General features: G+C 51.3%; 10 protein-coding genes across 10 annotated transcripts; 3 read left to right on the top strand and 7 right to left on the bottom strand.

Moving 5' to 3' along the window:
• Positions 1-619: 619 nt before the first annotated feature.
• Positions 620-2,081, bottom strand: TRIVIDRAFT_152776 (uncharacterized protein; the record flags this gene model as incomplete). The annotated part of the gene is made up of 2 exons (XM_014100083.1): positions 620-1,579; positions 1,641-2,081. Coding segments are annotated over 2 exons (1,401 nt in total), but the record flags the coding sequence as incomplete, so codon positions are not given.
• A 169-nt stretch (positions 2,082-2,250) lies between these two features.
• On the bottom strand, positions 2,251-2,646 carry TRIVIDRAFT_213191 (uncharacterized protein; the record flags this gene model as incomplete). Its single annotated transcript, XM_014100082.1, has 3 exons — positions 2,251-2,468; positions 2,533-2,546; positions 2,604-2,646. Coding segments are annotated over 3 exons (234 nt in total), but the record flags the coding sequence as incomplete, so codon positions are not given.
• Positions 2,647-3,338: 692 nt separating this feature from the next.
• Positions 3,339-5,223, bottom strand: TRIVIDRAFT_13190 (uncharacterized protein; the record flags this gene model as incomplete). Its single annotated transcript, XM_014100019.2, has 4 exons — positions 3,339-4,104; positions 4,171-4,389; positions 4,451-4,786; positions 4,955-5,223. 4 exons carry the CDS (start codon positions 5,221-5,223, stop codon positions 3,339-3,341), a joined length of 1,590 nt encoding a protein of 529 aa, XP_013955494.1.
• Positions 5,224-6,908: 1,685 nt separating this feature from the next.
• TRIVIDRAFT_52001 (glycosyltransferase family 33 protein) lies at positions 6,909-8,459 on the top strand (the record flags this gene model as incomplete). The annotated part of the gene is made up of 3 exons (XM_014100081.1): positions 6,909-7,179; positions 7,239-7,432; positions 7,497-8,459. The coding sequence occupies 3 exons, from the start codon at positions 6,909-6,911 to the stop codon at positions 8,457-8,459; spliced, it is 1,428 nt and encodes a 475-aa protein (XP_013955556.1).
• Positions 8,460-8,775: 316 nt separating this feature from the next.
• TRIVIDRAFT_202082 (uncharacterized protein) lies at positions 8,776-9,416 on the bottom strand (the record flags this gene model as incomplete). Its single annotated transcript, XM_014100080.1, has 2 exons — positions 8,776-9,140; positions 9,251-9,416. 2 exons carry the CDS (start codon positions 9,414-9,416, stop codon positions 8,776-8,778), a joined length of 531 nt encoding a protein of 176 aa, XP_013955555.1.
• Positions 9,417-9,922: 506 nt separating this feature from the next.
• Positions 9,923-10,700, bottom strand: TRIVIDRAFT_8116 (uncharacterized protein; the record flags this gene model as incomplete). Its single annotated transcript, XM_014100017.2, has 2 exons — positions 9,923-10,282; positions 10,347-10,700. The coding sequence occupies 2 exons, from the start codon at positions 10,698-10,700 to the stop codon at positions 9,923-9,925; spliced, it is 714 nt and encodes a 237-aa protein (XP_013955492.1).
• Positions 10,701-10,924: 224 nt separating this feature from the next.
• On the top strand, positions 10,925-11,944 carry TRIVIDRAFT_78404 (uncharacterized protein; the record flags this gene model as incomplete). Its single annotated transcript, XM_014100079.1, has 3 exons — positions 10,925-11,059; positions 11,118-11,242; positions 11,294-11,944. The coding sequence occupies 3 exons, from the start codon at positions 10,925-10,927 to the stop codon at positions 11,892-11,894; spliced, it is 861 nt and encodes a 286-aa protein (XP_013955554.1).
• TRIVIDRAFT_83663 (uncharacterized protein) lies at positions 11,912-12,745 on the bottom strand (the record flags this gene model as incomplete). Its single annotated transcript, XM_014100078.1, has 2 exons — positions 11,912-12,430; positions 12,490-12,745. The coding sequence occupies 2 exons, from the start codon at positions 12,685-12,687 to the stop codon at positions 12,008-12,010; spliced, it is 621 nt and encodes a 206-aa protein (XP_013955553.1).
• A 1,152-nt stretch (positions 12,746-13,897) lies between these two features.
• Positions 13,898-16,230, top strand: TRIVIDRAFT_81470 (uncharacterized protein; the record flags this gene model as incomplete). The annotated part of the gene is made up of 2 exons (XM_014100077.1): positions 13,898-14,535; positions 14,597-16,230. 2 exons carry the CDS (start codon positions 14,524-14,526, stop codon positions 16,004-16,006), a joined length of 1,422 nt encoding a protein of 473 aa, XP_013955552.1.
• A 178-nt stretch (positions 16,231-16,408) lies between these two features.
• On the bottom strand, positions 16,409-17,600 carry TRIVIDRAFT_70289 (uncharacterized protein; the record flags this gene model as incomplete). The annotated part of the gene is made up of 4 exons (XM_014100076.1): positions 16,409-16,702; positions 16,755-17,183; positions 17,337-17,540; positions 17,592-17,600. The coding sequence occupies 4 exons, from the start codon at positions 17,598-17,600 to the stop codon at positions 16,409-16,411; spliced, it is 936 nt and encodes a 311-aa protein (XP_013955551.1).
• Positions 17,601-17,990: the final 390 nt, after the last annotated feature.

Raw genomic sequence — 17,990 nt, 5'->3', positions numbered from 1 at the left:
AATACACTCTGGTTCATCCACCAACATATACCCTCTTAATGCATATCCCCAAAACCCAGATTCCATACTGCCGTACAGGCATACAAGTCGCCCAAAAGCCGGTCCCGCCTCGAACCTCGGCTCGCTGCTCCGTCCGTCGGCCGGGCCAAAGCGCAAAGCCCATGCCCCCCGCGTGACGGCAGTATCGGTCCTTGCCTGTTTGCGAACACGTAAATATAAGTATTGACAGCCGAAAATTAACACCAAAAAATGGCACTCGCAGGACGTAATTCCATCGACTTGATCCTCCTCTTCAGAATCCGTCTGCAAGTTCTCCCTCCCGATGATGGAGGCGTGACATGACATGTACATGTACCGGTACCCTCGGCCCAACAGCCACCGTCAAAGCCACCGCCCGTGGGGTAAAAAAGTTAAAAGCGGGGATTTTTTCAACCCCACGTTCGTCATTCTCACGGCGCGCAATCACATGTCAGGCCAAAGAAAATACTAATGACGACTCTAATACTTCATTCTTGCCCCCACGAAATACATTGTCGTAGCTCATACTCATATCAAGTTGGAATAAAACAGCTAGTCTCTAATGCACCGCTAATACACACACACATACAGTAATAGAACCTCAGCTATCAACCTCAATCACAGCAAAGGGCGTGTTAATCTCAACCAGCTCCTCTTCCCAGCATTTCTTAACATTCTGCACAATTTCTCCTACAGTCCCCCATATCCTCTTCCTGTTGCGCAGTCCCTTCAGCTTGTCCTCATTCGCCTTAATGTCCGTATACAACTGGTACCAGTTCGTCCTGTCACGCGGCAGTTTCACAGGCGCCATGGCCCGCTTCTTTTCCATAAACAGCTCCGTCTGAGCTTGCAATTCGGGCGACACAGGCGGCAACTTGGGCTCATTCTCTTCCCATATGGGATAAAAGTCGGGCTCATTGGCTTTCAGGATATCCGCTCTCCTGGTTCGTTCTTCAGTGTATTCTTCTTCCCGCTCCCGCACCTGCTTCAGGTAAGAAGCGTCTGCCATGGCCCAGGGATACGGTGTAGGGTCATCACACCAGGCTTCGTACACCCATGGCATTTCCCGCACCATCAATGTATGCCATAAAGTCATGGGGAGGTGGTAAAAGGCTCGAGATGCCATTCGCAGCGCAGCTATATCCCTTGAGTCGAGATGCCAAGCAATCGTATGCTTAAGCTCTGTTGGCAACTTCCAGAATGGATCATCTCTCTCTGCAGAAACATCTTGCTCCTCAGTCCGTTCTGGAAACGGACTGTTTTGGCTATCAAAATCCTCGGCGTCAGAAATAGCAGCATCACAAATCTCTCGAAAGCCGGAGATGAAGACGGGATTGGCAGCGAGGTACTCCGTGCCAAGCAAGCAGCTCCACTTCCAGCCCTTGTTTCTCGCATCCACAATGTCGGGATGCCGTTCACCAAACATGTTCCGGGATCCGGTGCTTTCAAGCTTCATCAGTGAATCGAGGCTGACTCTGCCCATTTGCTGCTTGCTTATCCTGATGAATATTTCAAAGCAGGTAGGGTGGAATGGGAGCACATAGGTTCCCCATCCAAAGAGCTAATCGTCTTTGTTAGCAGAGTGGTAAATCTCTCTCATGTTTCTAGGCATGGCCACGTACATTTTTCCATGTATCGCTAAGGTTGGACGCATGGAACCAGTCTGCTGCACCGCGAATTGGTGCGCATTTCACATCTCCTCCATTCGGAGGCATGCAATCTGAGAGCCCCGTAAGATAGTAATTCTTTGAATCCCTCTCAAAGTCCATGTCGTCATCCATCGGTGTCCAGTCTTTCGTCTTCTTGTAGAGCCCCTGCACGGTATGACAATCTATCATCTCGTCGAGAGTAATCATATCCCCGTGATAGCCTCGAAGATTGCAGCAGCCCGGGCCAGCAATGTGTTCGTATCTGCGGGCTGTTGGGAGCGCCATGATGTGATGATCAACCCCTATATCTTCGTCTTCCGCACCCCCGTCTTCGTCGTAGGGCGCAGATAGTGGCAAGAACTCGGTGTCGTACTCCGGCTGGGGGTCGAGTCCGCTGGCGTTGAAAAACCATTCATACTCGGCCTCTGTATCTGATTCCTGAGATTGAGATGAGCTGGTCTCGCTCTCTTCCCCAGTCGCATCATCACCATCCTCATCATCCGCATTCGAGTCGTACTCCAAAGGCTCGTCATCCTCGTCGCTCTCATACACATACGAAGCATCGTCCGGATCTTCTTCATACAAGCGCAGGCAAAACTTCAGCTCTCCTGGTGGTCTCCCCCGATAAACCGAAGCACAACCGCCATCTGGACACTCCTGTGCATCGCCGCCAGAAAGTGCAACCCATTCCCGGCTCTTGTGCTTGCTGGTGTAAGAATTGCCCCATGCGGAGCTGCGAGGCTCGCTGTGAGTCCTGATGCGATTAATGTTGAAGGTGACGCCGCATAGCTGACAGCCGGTCTATAATTTGCGTCGCCTCATTTAGCCCTGAACGGGCCATCTTTGAATCAAACAGGCGCCATACCTTGTCAATGGAAGCTGGTCAACGTAGTATTAGTCGGGCGCTATTTTTAGAATTGGGATGCATCGCCATACTCATTTGTTCAATACACTCGCCTGATGCACAAGAAGCAGATGTTCGCCTGCGGTTTCGCTGCGGTGGGAGGTGAAGGATTCTAGGCTTGGAATATTGCCTCTCAACAGCCTACCCCTCCTACCCCTCTATGATCACGATTCCTGTGCTTACATCACAGCTTTCACCTGGAGCACTTAGACAGCCGTAGTGTGTTTATTGATACTCCCACCCCAACCGAATTTCTTAATTCAGTCGATATTTATCGCATTCAAGGCCGGATATTATTCCACCTCATGATATTGATTCAAGATGTCTGTCCACTTACTTTGGCGGTGGTTTCAGCGCTGGTCAGTACACGATGTTTTGGTCCAGGCGTCTCATAATCAAGCTCAATCAACGACTTGTATATACGATTCTTCAAGATCCAGTGAAAGAAAACAATAAATCCGTCATGTATCTAGGCAATTCTAGTATATGCTATCAGGAATTAATTATAGACACGAACATATCCTAAAAGCCAAGCAAAACCCGTAACTCGCACCTTACGCCAAGCATCCCACTTCATTCGTTATACATATGAAGCCAATCCCTCTCATCAAACCACCGCTAAGAAGCAGGCAAGTCGCGCGATAGACGCCGTGTCACCGTGTAAGCGTGTACGGCTACGTGACTCGTTATTCATTTTGTCCGCCACTGACACAACCATCGAATTGGCTTTGCTCCCGCCGCCGTGTCCGAGGCACGACTCTCGTCTCCTAAAATTGCTTGGACATCTGCGGCGGGTTGGTTAAAGCTCGTCCTCGAGTACACCAACACCCATTATCTCCGTCTCTTTCCACTTGTATAACGGCATCAATGCCCTCTTTCAACAGGTACTCCCGAACACGGTCCTTGGTCTCCTCCAGGGCAGCGCCGCGGGCCACCGTGACATGAACAATACCCAATAACTGATCGCCTCCGTGATCATCCATCCAAAATTTCGGAGTTGAGTAGCTCACAACGCCTCGCTGCTGTCCAATACCGGCAAGAATGTTCCGCAGGTTATACTCGACACCCTCTGGAACGGTCAAAAGCAAGCGCCTCGCTGATGAAAACACAAGTGGCTGCGCAGACAAAAAGATGAGACCCGCAATGAAGCAGGAAGCCAGCGGATCCCATCCTGCCCAGCCCCAGAAGCTCGTCAAAACTGTAGATACAATGACTGAGACGCTACCCAAAGTGTCTGCCAAAACATGCAGGTAGATACCCCGCATATTTTCGTTGTCATGGCCATGATCATGACCATGGCTGTGGCTGTGGCCTGAGCTGCATCCATGGTCATGCTTTTCACCGTGAGAATGCCCATGGCTGTGTCCATGTCCATGGTCGTGGCCGTGATGGTGGTGTCCAAACGCCATCATGCCAACCAGATTCACAGCCAAGCCAAGGCTACTGACAATGAAGAGCTCGCCAAGTCGTTTTGTTTGTGTCCCTTCCCACAACCGCTCGAACGCCTCGAACGCAATTTCAACACTGAGGAGCCTAAATCAAATAGCTGAGTCAGAATCATACGCTTAGCACGTGGTAGGTGGTGCGATGAATACGTACATTAACAGAATGCCATTGGCGAATCCGCTCAGCGTTTCGACTTTTCCGAAGCCGTATGGGAACCGTTGGCTCTTTGGCCATTTGCTCATGACGGCCGCTAGCAATCCCACGAGCAGGGCAACGCAGTCGAAAAACATGTGAATACTATCACTGAGAAGGCCCAGCGAATCGGTCACGTAGCCATAAAAGGCTTGAATAATCATGAAGCCAAAGTTGAGCCTGTATTGGGGCATTAGTCACCATTTCCTCATGAATCTTTGTAAAATGGGCGTAAACGTACGACATGAAGTAAAAAATCCGCCTTGAATCTTTCTCCGCTACTATAGAATAAAGAATAGGCCATCCAACAGTGTAGGGAAGGATTGCTTTGGTAAAGAGAGACCGCTCGGCACTATGGTTGTGGCCGACCTCATGGCTGTGATCATGGCCATGGTGGTCATGGTCATGTTTATGATTATGACCATGGTCGTGGCTATGATCATGAGAGTGGGAATGGGAGTGAGAGTGGTTGTGGGCATGAGAATGAGAATGGCTGCGGACATGATCATGGCTATGGTCGTGGTCGTGGTCATGGTCATCGTGAACCGATTCGTCAATTACTTCTGGTGTATAGCGGCTCCTCCTTGCCTGAGCCCGGATCCCCGTGCCCCCTATCGACGGCTTCTCTTGTAGCGTGGTGGAGCTTGCATTGGATGTTTGCGAGCCAGTGCGGCCATGGCGTGGGAAGCTGAAGGAGTGCGCGTGCAAGTGCGAGGGAGAGGGTAGCGGCGGCGGTATGGAAAACACCTGCGAGCGCGGTAGAGAGTGGGAATGGGAGTGGCTATGGTCGTAATTGTGGTCGTGATCATGGTCATGGTCATGGTCATGGTCATGGTCGTGATCGTGATCGTGATCGTGATCGTGATCCCGGCCCCGGTGCTCGTCGTCCTCCAGCTGCGAGGGCAGGCTCTCGCTCGACACCGTCATCCGCCAGGTGTTGAGCGATGCCGGCTGAGTGTGAGCCCGGTGAGCGTGCGGCAACGCCGACGACGGCAGGGAATACGAGGCTTCCATTGTGTGGAGGTCGATCGATCGTCGGCAAAACGAAAGGACAGGTCGCTTCGATGTCGTCGAGCCGAGGAACCTGGTTCCTGCTGCGAGGCCCAAGCCGCGGACAATCGCGTCGCTACGAGAGATGCGTCTCGCAGACAGCCAACAACACCCGCATGCAGCGTCTGGAAGATGCCAGACAAGGCAATTGGCGCGACACAGGCGGTCTCGAGGAATCGGCACGAGTGGAGGTGCGAAGTTCGAAGTTGAGAGACGGTCCCCCTCCCCCCAGCCTGGGTTGTCAAGAGAGACAGACAGCGGATGGAGCCAAGCTGGGCAGGCCAAATAGGGGAAACAAGCACAGACGAGAAAAGGCGACCTGGAACTTGGAGAAAAAAAATCAGGTACTCCAGCCGGCGCTGCCAAGGTGCCACAGAGGCGCTATTCGAGCGACTTCAGGAGGGTTGCGGGGGCACGTGGAGGCTTTTTGGGGGTCTCTCCAGCACACAGCCAGTGAGAGATTACCTCTAGTGCTAGATACATGTACCTACCTGTAGTGTGTGTGGACGATTATCAGCGCGGGATTAGCGGCAGGTACCGTCACACCACGGCCGAGGGTGTGAGGGACTCCCGCTGGCTGTTGGTGCTTGATGGTAGTAATATTGATTGATGCGCGCACCAACGACAAGTGAGACAGATGAGATGAGATGAAATTGCCAAGTGCTGCAGGCATAGCAGTGACGCAATGGGGCGGTCTGAAAATGTTTCAAGAAAAGGCATGTGCTAAAGGCGAATCCTGTACAAGTATGTACAGCATCTACAAAGGCATCGGGACGGATCATCGTGCTGCACTTCTGGGTTGGTTGGTTGGTTGGGAAGAAAATCTCCTATAAATTCAAGCAGATCGGCGAGGGAACATGACATCCCGTCTAAGCGATAACGCGGACGTCCAAACGGGAAGGTATCAGCAGCGTCCCTCTAGTAGTCCCGGCCTAACGCAGCGGGTTGAAACCTAATTCATGCCTCGTGATGAGAGCATTAAGTGCAACATGAGTTATCAAATTGTCTAGCGGCAATAGTGGCATAAACCAACCACCTCAATGCCTGTTCGCCTGTTCATACAGGTGCTCAATTCGGCGCAGGTACAACAGCATCAAGGCGAGGCCGGTCCCTACAACTGCCGGACACCGCAAATCTACCAAGATCTCACGGCATTCCCACGTATCGAAAAACACAAGGTAGTATCCAATGTCTTGCATCTCGACGACACTGATTGGCCCTTTGCCCCGTCCCCACGATCTCCATTGCATGTGGCGCTTATCACATTCAGGGACTTGAAATGACGACAGCCCCTCACCAGCCACATCGCATCCACGCGCCACAGCTCAAAAGTCCCAATGGCGTTATCAGAAGCACAGCTTGGCATTGAGCTTGAGGCGGTGCAAACACTGCGAATCGCATATGCCAGCAGCTCATTTGCGACGCCAACCACCAGATATCGCTTGGTAAATGAGCCCAGCTTGCGATTTGCCCTCATGCAGCGTTCTCTGAGGCCTCAGAATCTCTCTTTTTGCATCGAGGCGTCTTCCGAGTAAGGGCAGAGAGAGCTTTATTAGAGATACAGCCCTAGAGACTGGACAGCTGTCACTAGACCTCTAGCTCAAAGCTTTGAACTCGAGCCTGCGCCTCCAAGACCCGGTTTGCCCAAAATGTCCATCTCCTACTACATCTCATTTGCCATATCTACAATCCTCGGTGGCTTGGCCGTCATTTGCCTGTTCCAATTTTGGAGCTTCGTCCTATGGCTGGGCAAGAAATCCCTTGATATCATTCCCACCCGCTATCAACCCGCTGAGAACCCAAAGGATGAGCACATCCAGATTCTAGTCGTGGGCGATATTGGGAGAAGCCCACGCATGCAATACCATGCTCTCAGCGTTGCCAAGCATGGAAAGAAAGTCGACATTATCGGATACAAGGGTAAGCAATTCGAGTCTTTGGCCACTACATAAACACGGGTGCTTATTCTGGGTTCATAGAGACGGCCAGACATCCCGACCTCATCGGCAATCCCAACGTCACTGTCTATCCTCTCGCTCCTCAGCCAGAATGGATTGCCTGGGGAACGCTGCCTTTTTTCCTCAACATCCCCAGCAAGGTCATTCAGCAGTTCTGGACGCTATTCATAACGCTCATGTACACTGCTCCCCCGGCTCAGTGGATCATCATTCAGGTAGCCCCAACTCTTTCTGACCTTACCTACCATCCCCATCAAATTCATTCTAACGAGTTCGCAGAATCCCCCTTCCATCCCTACGTTTCACGTAGCTCTTTTTGTTTCATGGGTTCGTGGTAGCAAAGTCATCGTCGACTGGCACAATTATGGCCACACCATCCTGGCTCAAAAGTCTCTACTCCGCCCTCTTGTACCTTTTTATAGATTTTACGAGATCAATCTGGGGCGACATTTGGGAGATGCAAATCTCGCAGTCACAGATGCCATGACGAAGCAGCTTCAAGCTGGAGGTCGATTTAATCTCAAGAACCCCGTCCACACGCTTCACGACCGGCCAGCCAAGATCTTTCAGCCCATCACCTCCCCCAAAGCCCGATTGGAGTTTCTCTCGCGCCTGGCAGAGACGAAAAGCCATGCCAAGAACATCGTCGACGGCTCTCTTCGCCTAATTGTAAGCAGCACCTCCTGGACAGCAGATGAAGACTTTGGCATGCTCCTAGATGCTTTGGTCGCCTACGCCACGCCAGCCTCGGACCAGGACGACATTCCCCCCATCCTGGCAATCATCACTGGAAAGGGTCCGCAGAGAGAAGCCTACCTCGAAAAGATTAAGGAGCTCCAAAACGGCGGTAAACTTCCCGGCATTCGGGTTCTCAGCGCCTGGCTTTCTAATCGAGACTATGCTTCGCTCCTCGCCTCGGCCGATCTCGGCATCTCTCTCCACAAATCCAGCTCTGGAGTCGACTTGCCGATGAAGGTGGTGGACATGTTTGGAGCGGGCCTTCCCGTGGCCGCCTATGCTGGGTTTGAGAGCATTGGCGAGCTAGTCAAGGAAGGGCATAATGGATGTGGCTTCGAGACAGTACCGCAGCTCACTGAGATTTTGAAGCGGCTGCTGAGCTTGGAGGGCGCACAGGAGCTGGCCCATTTAAAGAAAGGTGCCATTGAGGAAGGCTCACGGCGCTGGGACGAAGAATGGGACAGCGTTGTTGGGCCATTGATTGGGGTAGCTAACAAGTCATAGGGTTGACTTGAATGAAACGGGGACTCTTTAAACTGCCAATGCCGAATGGGCTTGATGTATTTATATGTTTCTGTCACTATTGACAAACCTCCATCTTATCATGCTGCTGCTATCTCGCCATCAATGAGTGAAGCACTGCCCAGGCTCTTAAACGGTACCAGGCATCTCCAAGACGCCAAATAATGCAAAACAATCAGGACGCCGCAGCCCTTAATAAACGCCATCCACACTTTTAATACTAATAAAAGAGGAATAATAACCCACCTCACCAGCGCGTACACGCACACGTTGGCCCATATGTATACTCCCTCCGCCTCTAGTCCTCTCCCAGACTCTCCCTCACGCACTTCCGACACCGTCTCCGATAGTCCTTGTGCTTGCCCTCCTTCTCCTCACGCAGCATCCTCGCTGCCTCGACATTCGCAGGGCTCTCTTCGTTCGGGCTGTAGAACAAGCTGATTACACTGAGGAGGATGGTCTCGGGGGTCTGCACCGGGCTCCATCGCTCAGACGCAGATTCGTACCCATACTGGTCCTCCTCAGGAGGATGCAAGATGGAAATACACAGCTTCCCGTTTTCGTAGATATTGGGATGAAAGGGGATCGGGTCTTGGAACGTGAGCGAGGGCGGCATGTGAGGATAGTTTTCGGGGAAAGCAAGTCGAGCACGAAAGTTGCCTCCTAGAAACCGAGTTACAAATCAGCTTCCCCGATTCACTTTGTCTAAAAAAAAAAAAAAAAAAAAAAAGCTGGGAGGAGAAAGGGAGAGGGAGAGAGGATAAAGTACGCACCGCCGTAGTATTTGCAGTCGTCGTTGATCATGAGCATGACTTCCCACTCGAACATGTTGTTGTCGTTGACGAGGCCGCATGAGATGCCTGGGAGGTCCTTGCCCGTCTGCATTTCCTTGAGCTGCCGCTTCAGCAGCGACGCGGCGGCGGCTCCAGCTGACGCCATGGTTGTGATGAGGAGATTTCTGATGGTAGAATATGTTCGGATGGAATGGGGTTTATGCGATGCTCTCTCGTGGGTGGGAAGACAAGGGAGAAGCTGTCGTATTGCAAGAATGCCCAAGGTCTAAGAGGAGGAGAGACCGGCTTTAGGCGCTCGATACGGGCGGAAGTGGCCTATCATGGATGGGGTCAGCGCTTCCCAGAAGGGCTGCGGGGCTCGAGGTCCGCTATTCCGGCGCCGGCTGGGTGGCACACGACCCCCAGCATTTGAACCTGGATGGCCGGTGGGATTTGGAGATTGTTTCTGATTTTGGCTGCTTCCATGCTTGAATATCTTGAATATTGATCATTACTATGCTTGAATATGTACAGGTATATGCCGCTTATTCAGTGTTCCGTCATTAGTGTTCCGCCTCTCCTCAGGCCATGCTTTGTTCCAGCTACTTCCAATCGTCAAAACGCCTCCCGTCTGGGTATCATAAGCCATCATTCTCTCTCATCCACGATAAATCACTTCTTCGACGATCCAAACCCGGTGAATCCCATCTGCGCCATCATATCGTCCTCGTCATGCTCCCCTTCAATACGCACATCGTCGCCGTACTCCGTCTTCACCTTAGCCGCCTGCTCCTTCTCCTGGCGCTTCTTCTCTGCTTCTTCCTTGCGCTTCTTCCTCTTCTCCTCTGCCTCCTTCTGCATCTCTTCCTCTCTTAGCTGCAGTCTGTCATGTAAGCTAGTGGCCTTTTCTTTCTCAAGATCTTCTTTCCGGCGGATGTAGAACTCGATTCGCTCGTGCACTTCCTCGACAGTCGCTCGTTTGACTTCGGTGGTCTGTCCTGTGTTGAGCAGATGCTGCATCGTATTCAAGTGCTACACGTACTCAATTAGTCCCAAATTACAACCTCGTTCTTCCGTCAAAGATTCATATACATACCTCAACCCATTGCAGGTTGTCCTTGAACGTAAGATCACAGGCCTCGCAGTAGAAACCAGCACCTCTGCCTCGTTTACCAACGCCCGATCCCGCAGGCACTAGCTGCGTCTTTCCAACTTGTGCGCTCACATCGATGATATTTCGCCTTGCTGATGTATACGTCTCGTTGCCCGTCATGGGCTTGTGATACTTCTTGCCGGCGAGTTTGGCCTCGTAACGCGCCTTGCCTTCTTCCCTCTCCTTGGCCTCGCGTTCCTTGGCTTTCGCAGCATATTCGTCCAGATCCCAATTCTTTCGGAAATCAGTATCCGATGCCGCCACACCGTAGGCGCTTTTGCTCTTTGAATCAGACATTGTCGGCTGGTGAATTGCGTCGTTGAAAATAGATGCAGGAATAGGAAACGGCTTAAAAACGGCAGATTTAGACGCGACACCAAGATCGCCGAAGCTTTTGGCAGTAAGCAGCAGACAAGGGTCAACCGGCGCTAAGATAAGAAATTGTCAACCCCACCGCGGGGCAGCTCCGAGAAGGACTTTTCCAATTCATACAACAATCTGCATGTGTTAATCGAGTCAATATGCTGTACCTCGTTGGTCTGGGTCTCTCTGACGAGACGGATATCACCGTCAAGGGTCTCGAGGTGGTCAAAAAGGCCTCTCGCGTCTACCTCGAGGCTTACACAAGCATTCTGCTCGTGGACCAGTCTGTCCTGGTATGCATGCACAATATGGTTTGCTGAGGAAAACAGCTAACGCTGACTCTCAAAGTAGGAAAACTACTATGGACGATCAATAACCATCGCCGACCGCGAGATGGTCGAATCAAACAGCGACGAGATTCTCAGGAATGCGCAAACTGAAGATGTCGCCTTTTGCGTTGTTGGAGACCCCTTTGGGTTGGTTCTACCTCGACCAAGTCTATGGCTTGACTGACAGTATAAATCTAGAGCGACTACACACACTGATCTCGTTATCCGAGCTCGCGAGCTATCCATCCCTGTGCGAACCGTGCCGAATGCTTCTATCATGTCCGGCATTGGTGCTTGCGGTCTTCAGCTGTACAACTTCGGACAGACCGTCTCCATGGTCTTTTTCACCGATACATGGAAACCCTCTTCGTTCTACGACAGGATAAAGGAGAACCGTGACATTGGCTTGCATACATTGGTCCTCGTCGACATCAAAGTCAAGGAGCAGAGCTTGGAGAACATGGCCCGAGGCCGACTCATCTACGAGCCTCCTCGATACATGACCGTCGGGCAGTGCGCGCAACAGATGCTCGAGATCGAAGAGGAACGCAAAGAAGGTGTCTACACCAAGGACAGCTTGGCCATTGGCGCAGCTCGTGTGGGAGGCAAGACGGAAAAGTTCGTTTCAGGAACACTGGAAGAGCTTTGCTCTGCGGATGAGGAGCTGGGTCCGCCTCTGCACAGCCTTGTTCTGTTGGGTCGGAGAGCCCACGAACTTGAACGCGATTACGTCCGTGAATTTGCTGTGGATAAGGAGAAGTGGGACAGAATATGGCAGGAGGAGTACGGAAAGCAGTGAAAGATACGATAAAGGTTATAAATACGAGACGCCATTTTAATTCATGAATAACATTGATGATAAGAATACATGTGAGACTTTTTTTTTCCAGTTTTCAAACTTTTCCAACTGATTCAGACGTTTGAGGCACGCCAATTACCAACCTCCTCAGCCGAGATCTCCCGGAGTTTATTCACTTGAGCAGGCTTTCCCGTAAGAACCCCCTGAGCGACTTCGGCGGCACGGCTAATGAAGTTGCCAGCCTGCAGCGAATATGTCACAGTAGTCGTCTTGACACGGATAATGCCAATGCGAGGATCATTCTCAGACCCATCATGGACTCCGTCGTCAAGATCGCCGAGCCATGCCTTCAGCTCTCTACTATACGTCTTCTTCACCAGCTCACGATCCGTCACAACGCTAGCCTGGCCTGAGATGGACGCCCACTCGCCAGAGCTATTTATGAAAGATACATTGACGTGGGGGTCATTGGACAAATCGTGGGTTTTCCCGGATTCGGTGTTTGTGTGAAAAAGGAGATCAATGCCCCCGGATTCCTATTTATAGAAGTCAGTTCTTAGTTGGGCTATGTAGCGTAAAGGTCGCCTCCACCTACTGTTGCAGCCAGACCCATGCAGCGGGAGACTAGATTGTTCTGTGACGACGCCTCAATGGTGGTCATCATGCCGAATTTGCATTTGGTGATGAAATCGACGAGATCCGTCACCTTGATATCCAGCTCGACTTCATCTTTGTTGACTTTGGTGTACGGGTCGGCGGGCTTATCACCGAAAGTTGCGCCAGCGGTTGCCATTGTTGCGGAAACAGTTGCTATTAATGGTATATACTATGGGGGGAGAGTATAATAATTGAAATGCTGAAGTTTACTGAACTTTCAACTTACTTGGCCGCTTGTTATATAAGATACCGCTGCGGGTGAGCTGCGTGCCATAGGGTCTATGATACACCACATCCATCATATGTACGTAAAATCAGGAGCATGAGGCGATGGCTGCTACAAATGGCCTGGAACATGACGTCAGGAAGATGGTGATTTGGCCACAGCGCTATATGTTGTCCTAGCAGTATTGCAGCTTATGCAAGTTCGAATCAGGTCATCTGATGGTAATCAAGTTTGCAGTTCGAAACCGGGTCGAAGCCAAAATCATGACATATATCATCGTCGATGTCGTCCGAGGTTGGCGCTGCTACCCTAGAGCTTATCGTGTTTGAAACGGGCACCCATCCTCTCGGGATCAAGCCGCCCAGCCGCCATACGGAGTAGTCGCATCGATCAGTAATAATACTGTAGCTTCGGCAACCCTGTTTGTCCGTGATTCAGGCACAGAGCCCAGTCGTGTACTGTGCACGTGCGAACCGAATTCAGGACCTGAGACATTGATGGCTGGAATTGGAGTGACAACGGGCGAATCAAGCACCATCATATATGCATAAATACCCGATCCAGATAGCCGTCTCAACGATAGCAACAATTACTTACTGAGGCTAGTCGAGGCTCTCTAGTCTCCGGCCTGGGTGTAATTGCAATTGCCAGGGCAGTCAATTAATTCCTCTCGACGTTTAATTACAATCGAAGCACTCTCACAGGGGTCACATCGTACGGTCAAAGCAGTATTCGATCCTGCCGTGCTGACGGTCAATCGTCACCTGATATCGCTTCCTCTCTCACCTTCGGCAACAACCAAGCCCGCCGCGGTTGCCGTAATTGACGCCGGTCCTTCCCATTCCCCGCGCCATTCTCCCGCCGTTATTCCCACCAGCGATTTGCGGCAGGCACGACGTGCTGCAATAACTGGCACAGCGGATAAAGTCCAGCTGCCATTCCGAACGCTGGGAAAGTGGCGGCCGCTTATCTCGTGGCAGGAGCCCGTCGAGTCAGTCCCTCTTCGTTGAGAGTTGGGCAGCTCCCAACCTTTTTTCTCCTTCCTCGACGTCCGGGTTGTGCGGCCTGCGTCTTCTCGCCAGCCAAGTGAATTTCTCCTTTCTTTCATTTCCCTTTATCCTCTTTATCCTCTTCACCCTCTGCCTCTCCCGCTTTATCTTCATCTTCTTTGTCCGCTTTGGGCTTCTGTCGTCCGGCGAATTTCCATTTCATCCCCAATCTGCCTATTTATTTCTCCCCAATCGCCCGCCAGCTGGTCCTGGGTGCCCTGCCTGCTGCCAGTTTGCCTGACCCGCGGGTTTCCCTCATCATTGAATCACCGTCAATTGTTTCCCATTTCTCGCCCGCCACCTGTCCAGCAGCTCGCTCCGGGAGCCGGCATCTCTTTTATTCACTGCGCCGGACCGGAGGGTTGAAGTAAAGCTGGCGTTAAGTCGCACAAGGCTGGCTGCTTGTGCCATAATTCCCCCCCTCCATCCCTCCAATTTTCACTTCAACTTCACTCCTCACAAGGCTTTTCCCTTTCTTCTTTTGCCATTGTTTCATTGTGTGTCTTTGTGCCAGCTATCAATCATCAAGAGGACTATTCCCATTCCGGCATATCAGCAGCTTCGTACTACAGTCGACTTGTGTGTCAGGTGCTTTTCCATTGTTGAGATTTGATTTGAGAAAATTGTTGCCGCACTACGTATCTTCGGTTGAACGCCTTCTCCCGTATCGTCATTTCATCATTTCCATCGCAGCAAGATGAGTGGACAGGTAAGGACACGCCGCCCCGCCACATTGGTTTCGCAGATCAAGTATTCACATTCTTTCGCAGCTCGTATTTCCGTGGGAATGCCGCGATAAAGAGGACCAGGCATGGGCTGCCTACAATAATCCCCTCCGCCGGACCAACCAGATTCTCGTCGAGGAGAATATGAGACTCAAGCGAATCCTTCGTGAAAACGGAATCTCTTGGTCGCCTTTGGCGCAGAGTCATATGAATCAAAATGACCCCACGCGGCGCAAGACCCGGTCTTCCGTTGCCGCCGGCCCCGGTGACTCGGCCTCGCCATTCTTACCAACGGAAGTCCTCTTGCGGATTCTCAAGTTTGCCATGAAGAGCAAATATCCAATCATTGACCCGCTCAGTCCTGCCACGGTTGAAAACCTTACGGAAGAAGAGAAGAAGAGAGGCAACCAGATAGCCATCCACTTCCTGGCTACGTGCAAAGCAATGCACGCCGAAGGCACTCGATTCCTCTGGGAGTCCAACCACTTTGTCTTCACCACCCCTCAAGCTCTGCGTAACTTCAGCGAGCTCAGCTTCCACTTTCGGCATAAAATCTTGCATGTCAACCTTCGTGTCATTGCCCGTTACTACGATGACCAGCGTCGCAGGCACAAGCTGGAAAAGTACTATCATCCAGACCTGAAGAAGGACCAACCCCTCAAGATTCACATGCGCCCAAAGGAGTCGCCTCTTGTTCGCGGCGGCTTTCGCTGCTACACCTGGAACCAAGTCATAGATTTCCTCCTGGCTCTTCGTGCGCCGTTTGACCCGGCTTACAAGGACAAGAAGAATCCAAGACCAAGACTTCTTCCGTCTCTGTCATCTCTGCGACTGGATTTGGTCAACTTTTCAGATTCCTTGCTGCCATTTTCCGGATCCGAGCTTCACGAAGTGGCCTCTCACGAGCTGGGATGTACCTTGAATGAACTTCAGGTGACAGGGATGCCTTTTGACGACGTTGGTATGAAGGCCTCTGCCGAACTGAGTGGTCTGGTGAAGGATGAAGGCCTCTATCTTGATGCATCTGCTGCCTTCATCGCCCACCCTAAAGGTTTGCAGAGCCTCTCGGGAGACAACTGGTGCGCTCGTGTGATCAGGGCATACAAGGACCTCAAGGACGAAATGGAAGAAGAAGGCCTTGGACTCGGTGAAGACGACGATGAAGAACAATTCCACCTGCACTCGTTTGAAGGCTACCACAAGGTGGGCGCTCTACCCGCTGCTCCCTCCGAGGAAGGCCATCCTCCATCAACTCGCGACGAGAAGAGAGTCATCTGGAAGAAGGTTCCCGTCACCCGCGAATCGGACAAGCGCATGTGGATCCAATTCTCCCGACTCAACGGATATGAGATTGAAGATTCGGTCTGGGATAGTGACGACGATAGGATCTGTCCATGCTGCGGCGACTCTCACCCCGGCTCATCCATGATAGAGTTCATGAGCGACTATGAGTGAACAGGTCGTTCTGTTTTTGTTTGTGCAGTGCCCACGTTAAGATTTGAGATAATGAAAGAATTTACCGCGGCAGAGAGATGTTGCGCAGTATTATGTGCTTAGATACCCCCACGGTTGGTGGCAAAAAAGGGAGCTCTGTACTTGATGGAAGCAAAATACAAGTGGGTTTAAACAGGTACCAGTCTGAGATTTGAGAAGCTATGCAATTAATTCCATGTTGTCACTGCCTTGGTTGTGCATCAAAGTGATTTGAGATATGTGCAATTGTTTGTAGAATGACGTGGGTTCTGGTGGCCTGTGAACGGCAACAAGCAGAAGAAGCTATGTCATCGCGCTACAGCTTGATTGGCAGAAGCAAGGCAAGTCGTTAGTCAAGAAGAGTCAAGTTTATTTGCTATTATGCTATTGAATGCTAGAGAAACAATGTAGATAAACGCTATAGCCAAAGCTTAGGCCACATTGATCAAAACCACGCTGCGCATACGTGAGGTTGGCGGCTCCACGATTACAAAGATCCGAAGCAGCATTCTTTTCTATGTCTTTCTTTGTCGTCTGGCAATATCCGGCGCTGGATATGCTTCGGTTAACAAAAGTGGCGGCCATTGCAGATGCTTTCAGTCGGCGATCGGGGGTGGAAGTACTGGACCACAGGGCTGGCAGATTCAGCAGGATTAGCAGATGGAGCACAATCATCAGCTTGACCAGTATATGTAATTTTAATAGGACTGGGATGTTTGAGAGGACTGACAAGTTGACCAGGACTTGCTGGATGACCAAAAGTGCTTGCATCTGAGCCAGACTCCATGTCACCATGTCGTGTACTTGTACTGGTATCGGAATCTCTGGCCTCTTCGACAGAAGCCGGGGCCTCGTCGAGCTTTCTCTTGATCCATGTCGCTTTGAAAACGGTAATTTCTTTCTCGTTTGACAGCAGGTCCGCCCTGAGCTTTGCCGCGACGCCAGCATAACTGCGAATCCCCGGGCTCGCGACGAGGAGGATGCCGAAATGCAGGATCGTGAAGTACAGAAAGCGGATCAGCTCGCGGAGATGCTCCCTGTCATCTGAGGGATGCTCGGGGATGAGTCGTGCTAGGCGAACGTAATAGCCCATTCTGCTGATGATGCGCGCGAGGAGGCTGCGGATATTTCGCTTTGCTTTTTTGGACTTTGAGAGGAACTATACGGGTTTAGGTCAGCGAGTGCTCTTTTGTATGAAGGGATTGAGATTTGGATTTTTGGTGCTTGCTTGAAAACCATAGCAGATGCATGTCCACGGCAGCGGATGTTGCATCATATCCCACGACCTTTCCAGATGGTGCCTCAGAGCCACCATAGTTTCGTCCGAGTTGACAAAGTCCGTGGTCTCGAGCCACCTGTACAACAAATGGCCCATCTGCTCAAACCTGACCCCCCAGTTGCTCGAAATCTGCGGGAGCATCCCAGCGGGCGTGGCTATCCGCGGCGCTTCATTCATGCGCTCCAGGTCCTTGTCCAGTATCGCCTCGTACCGCGTGACCAAGTATGGATACATGTCCTTGACCTGGTCGTAGGCTTCGTCCTATAGCTGCCTACAGTGCAGTGATACCACGGACATTGTATAATGCGGATGAGGCGATGGTGGGAGAATCTTTTACGGGCGGCGGCGCTGTTTTGATATGGTCTTTGTTTCGCTTCGAGTTTGTTGTGATGCTTGTATGATTGATGTTTGGAGAGAAATGATCACAGGGATGGCTGGAAGTGTAAGTGTTGCGCTGAAGATTGATGTCTTGGTGTTTATGTTTCACAGTTGAATGGTACGTATTAGGCGATGATATTTCCTGCCGCATTAGATGGTTGCTCCGATATTGATGGCATGGATATACAGAGGCAAGAGCAGCCTGAATTTTGTCACGACTTGTCACGCTGAGGCATTGCAAAATGTATCGTAAAGAGAACAAGAGCAATTTATTCCATTCTACATAAGAAATTATTAGAGAAAGACTGA

The sequence above is a fragment of the Trichoderma virens genome, assembly GCF_000170995.1.
Source record: "Trichoderma virens Gv29-8 chromosome Unknown TRIVIscaffold_72, whole genome shotgun sequence".
Classification (NCBI taxonomy): Eukaryota; Fungi; Ascomycota; class Sordariomycetes; order Hypocreales; family Hypocreaceae; genus Trichoderma; species Trichoderma virens.
The sequence above is the reverse complement of the archived record's forward strand: the minus strand, read 5'-3'. Positions and strand labels throughout refer to the sequence as shown.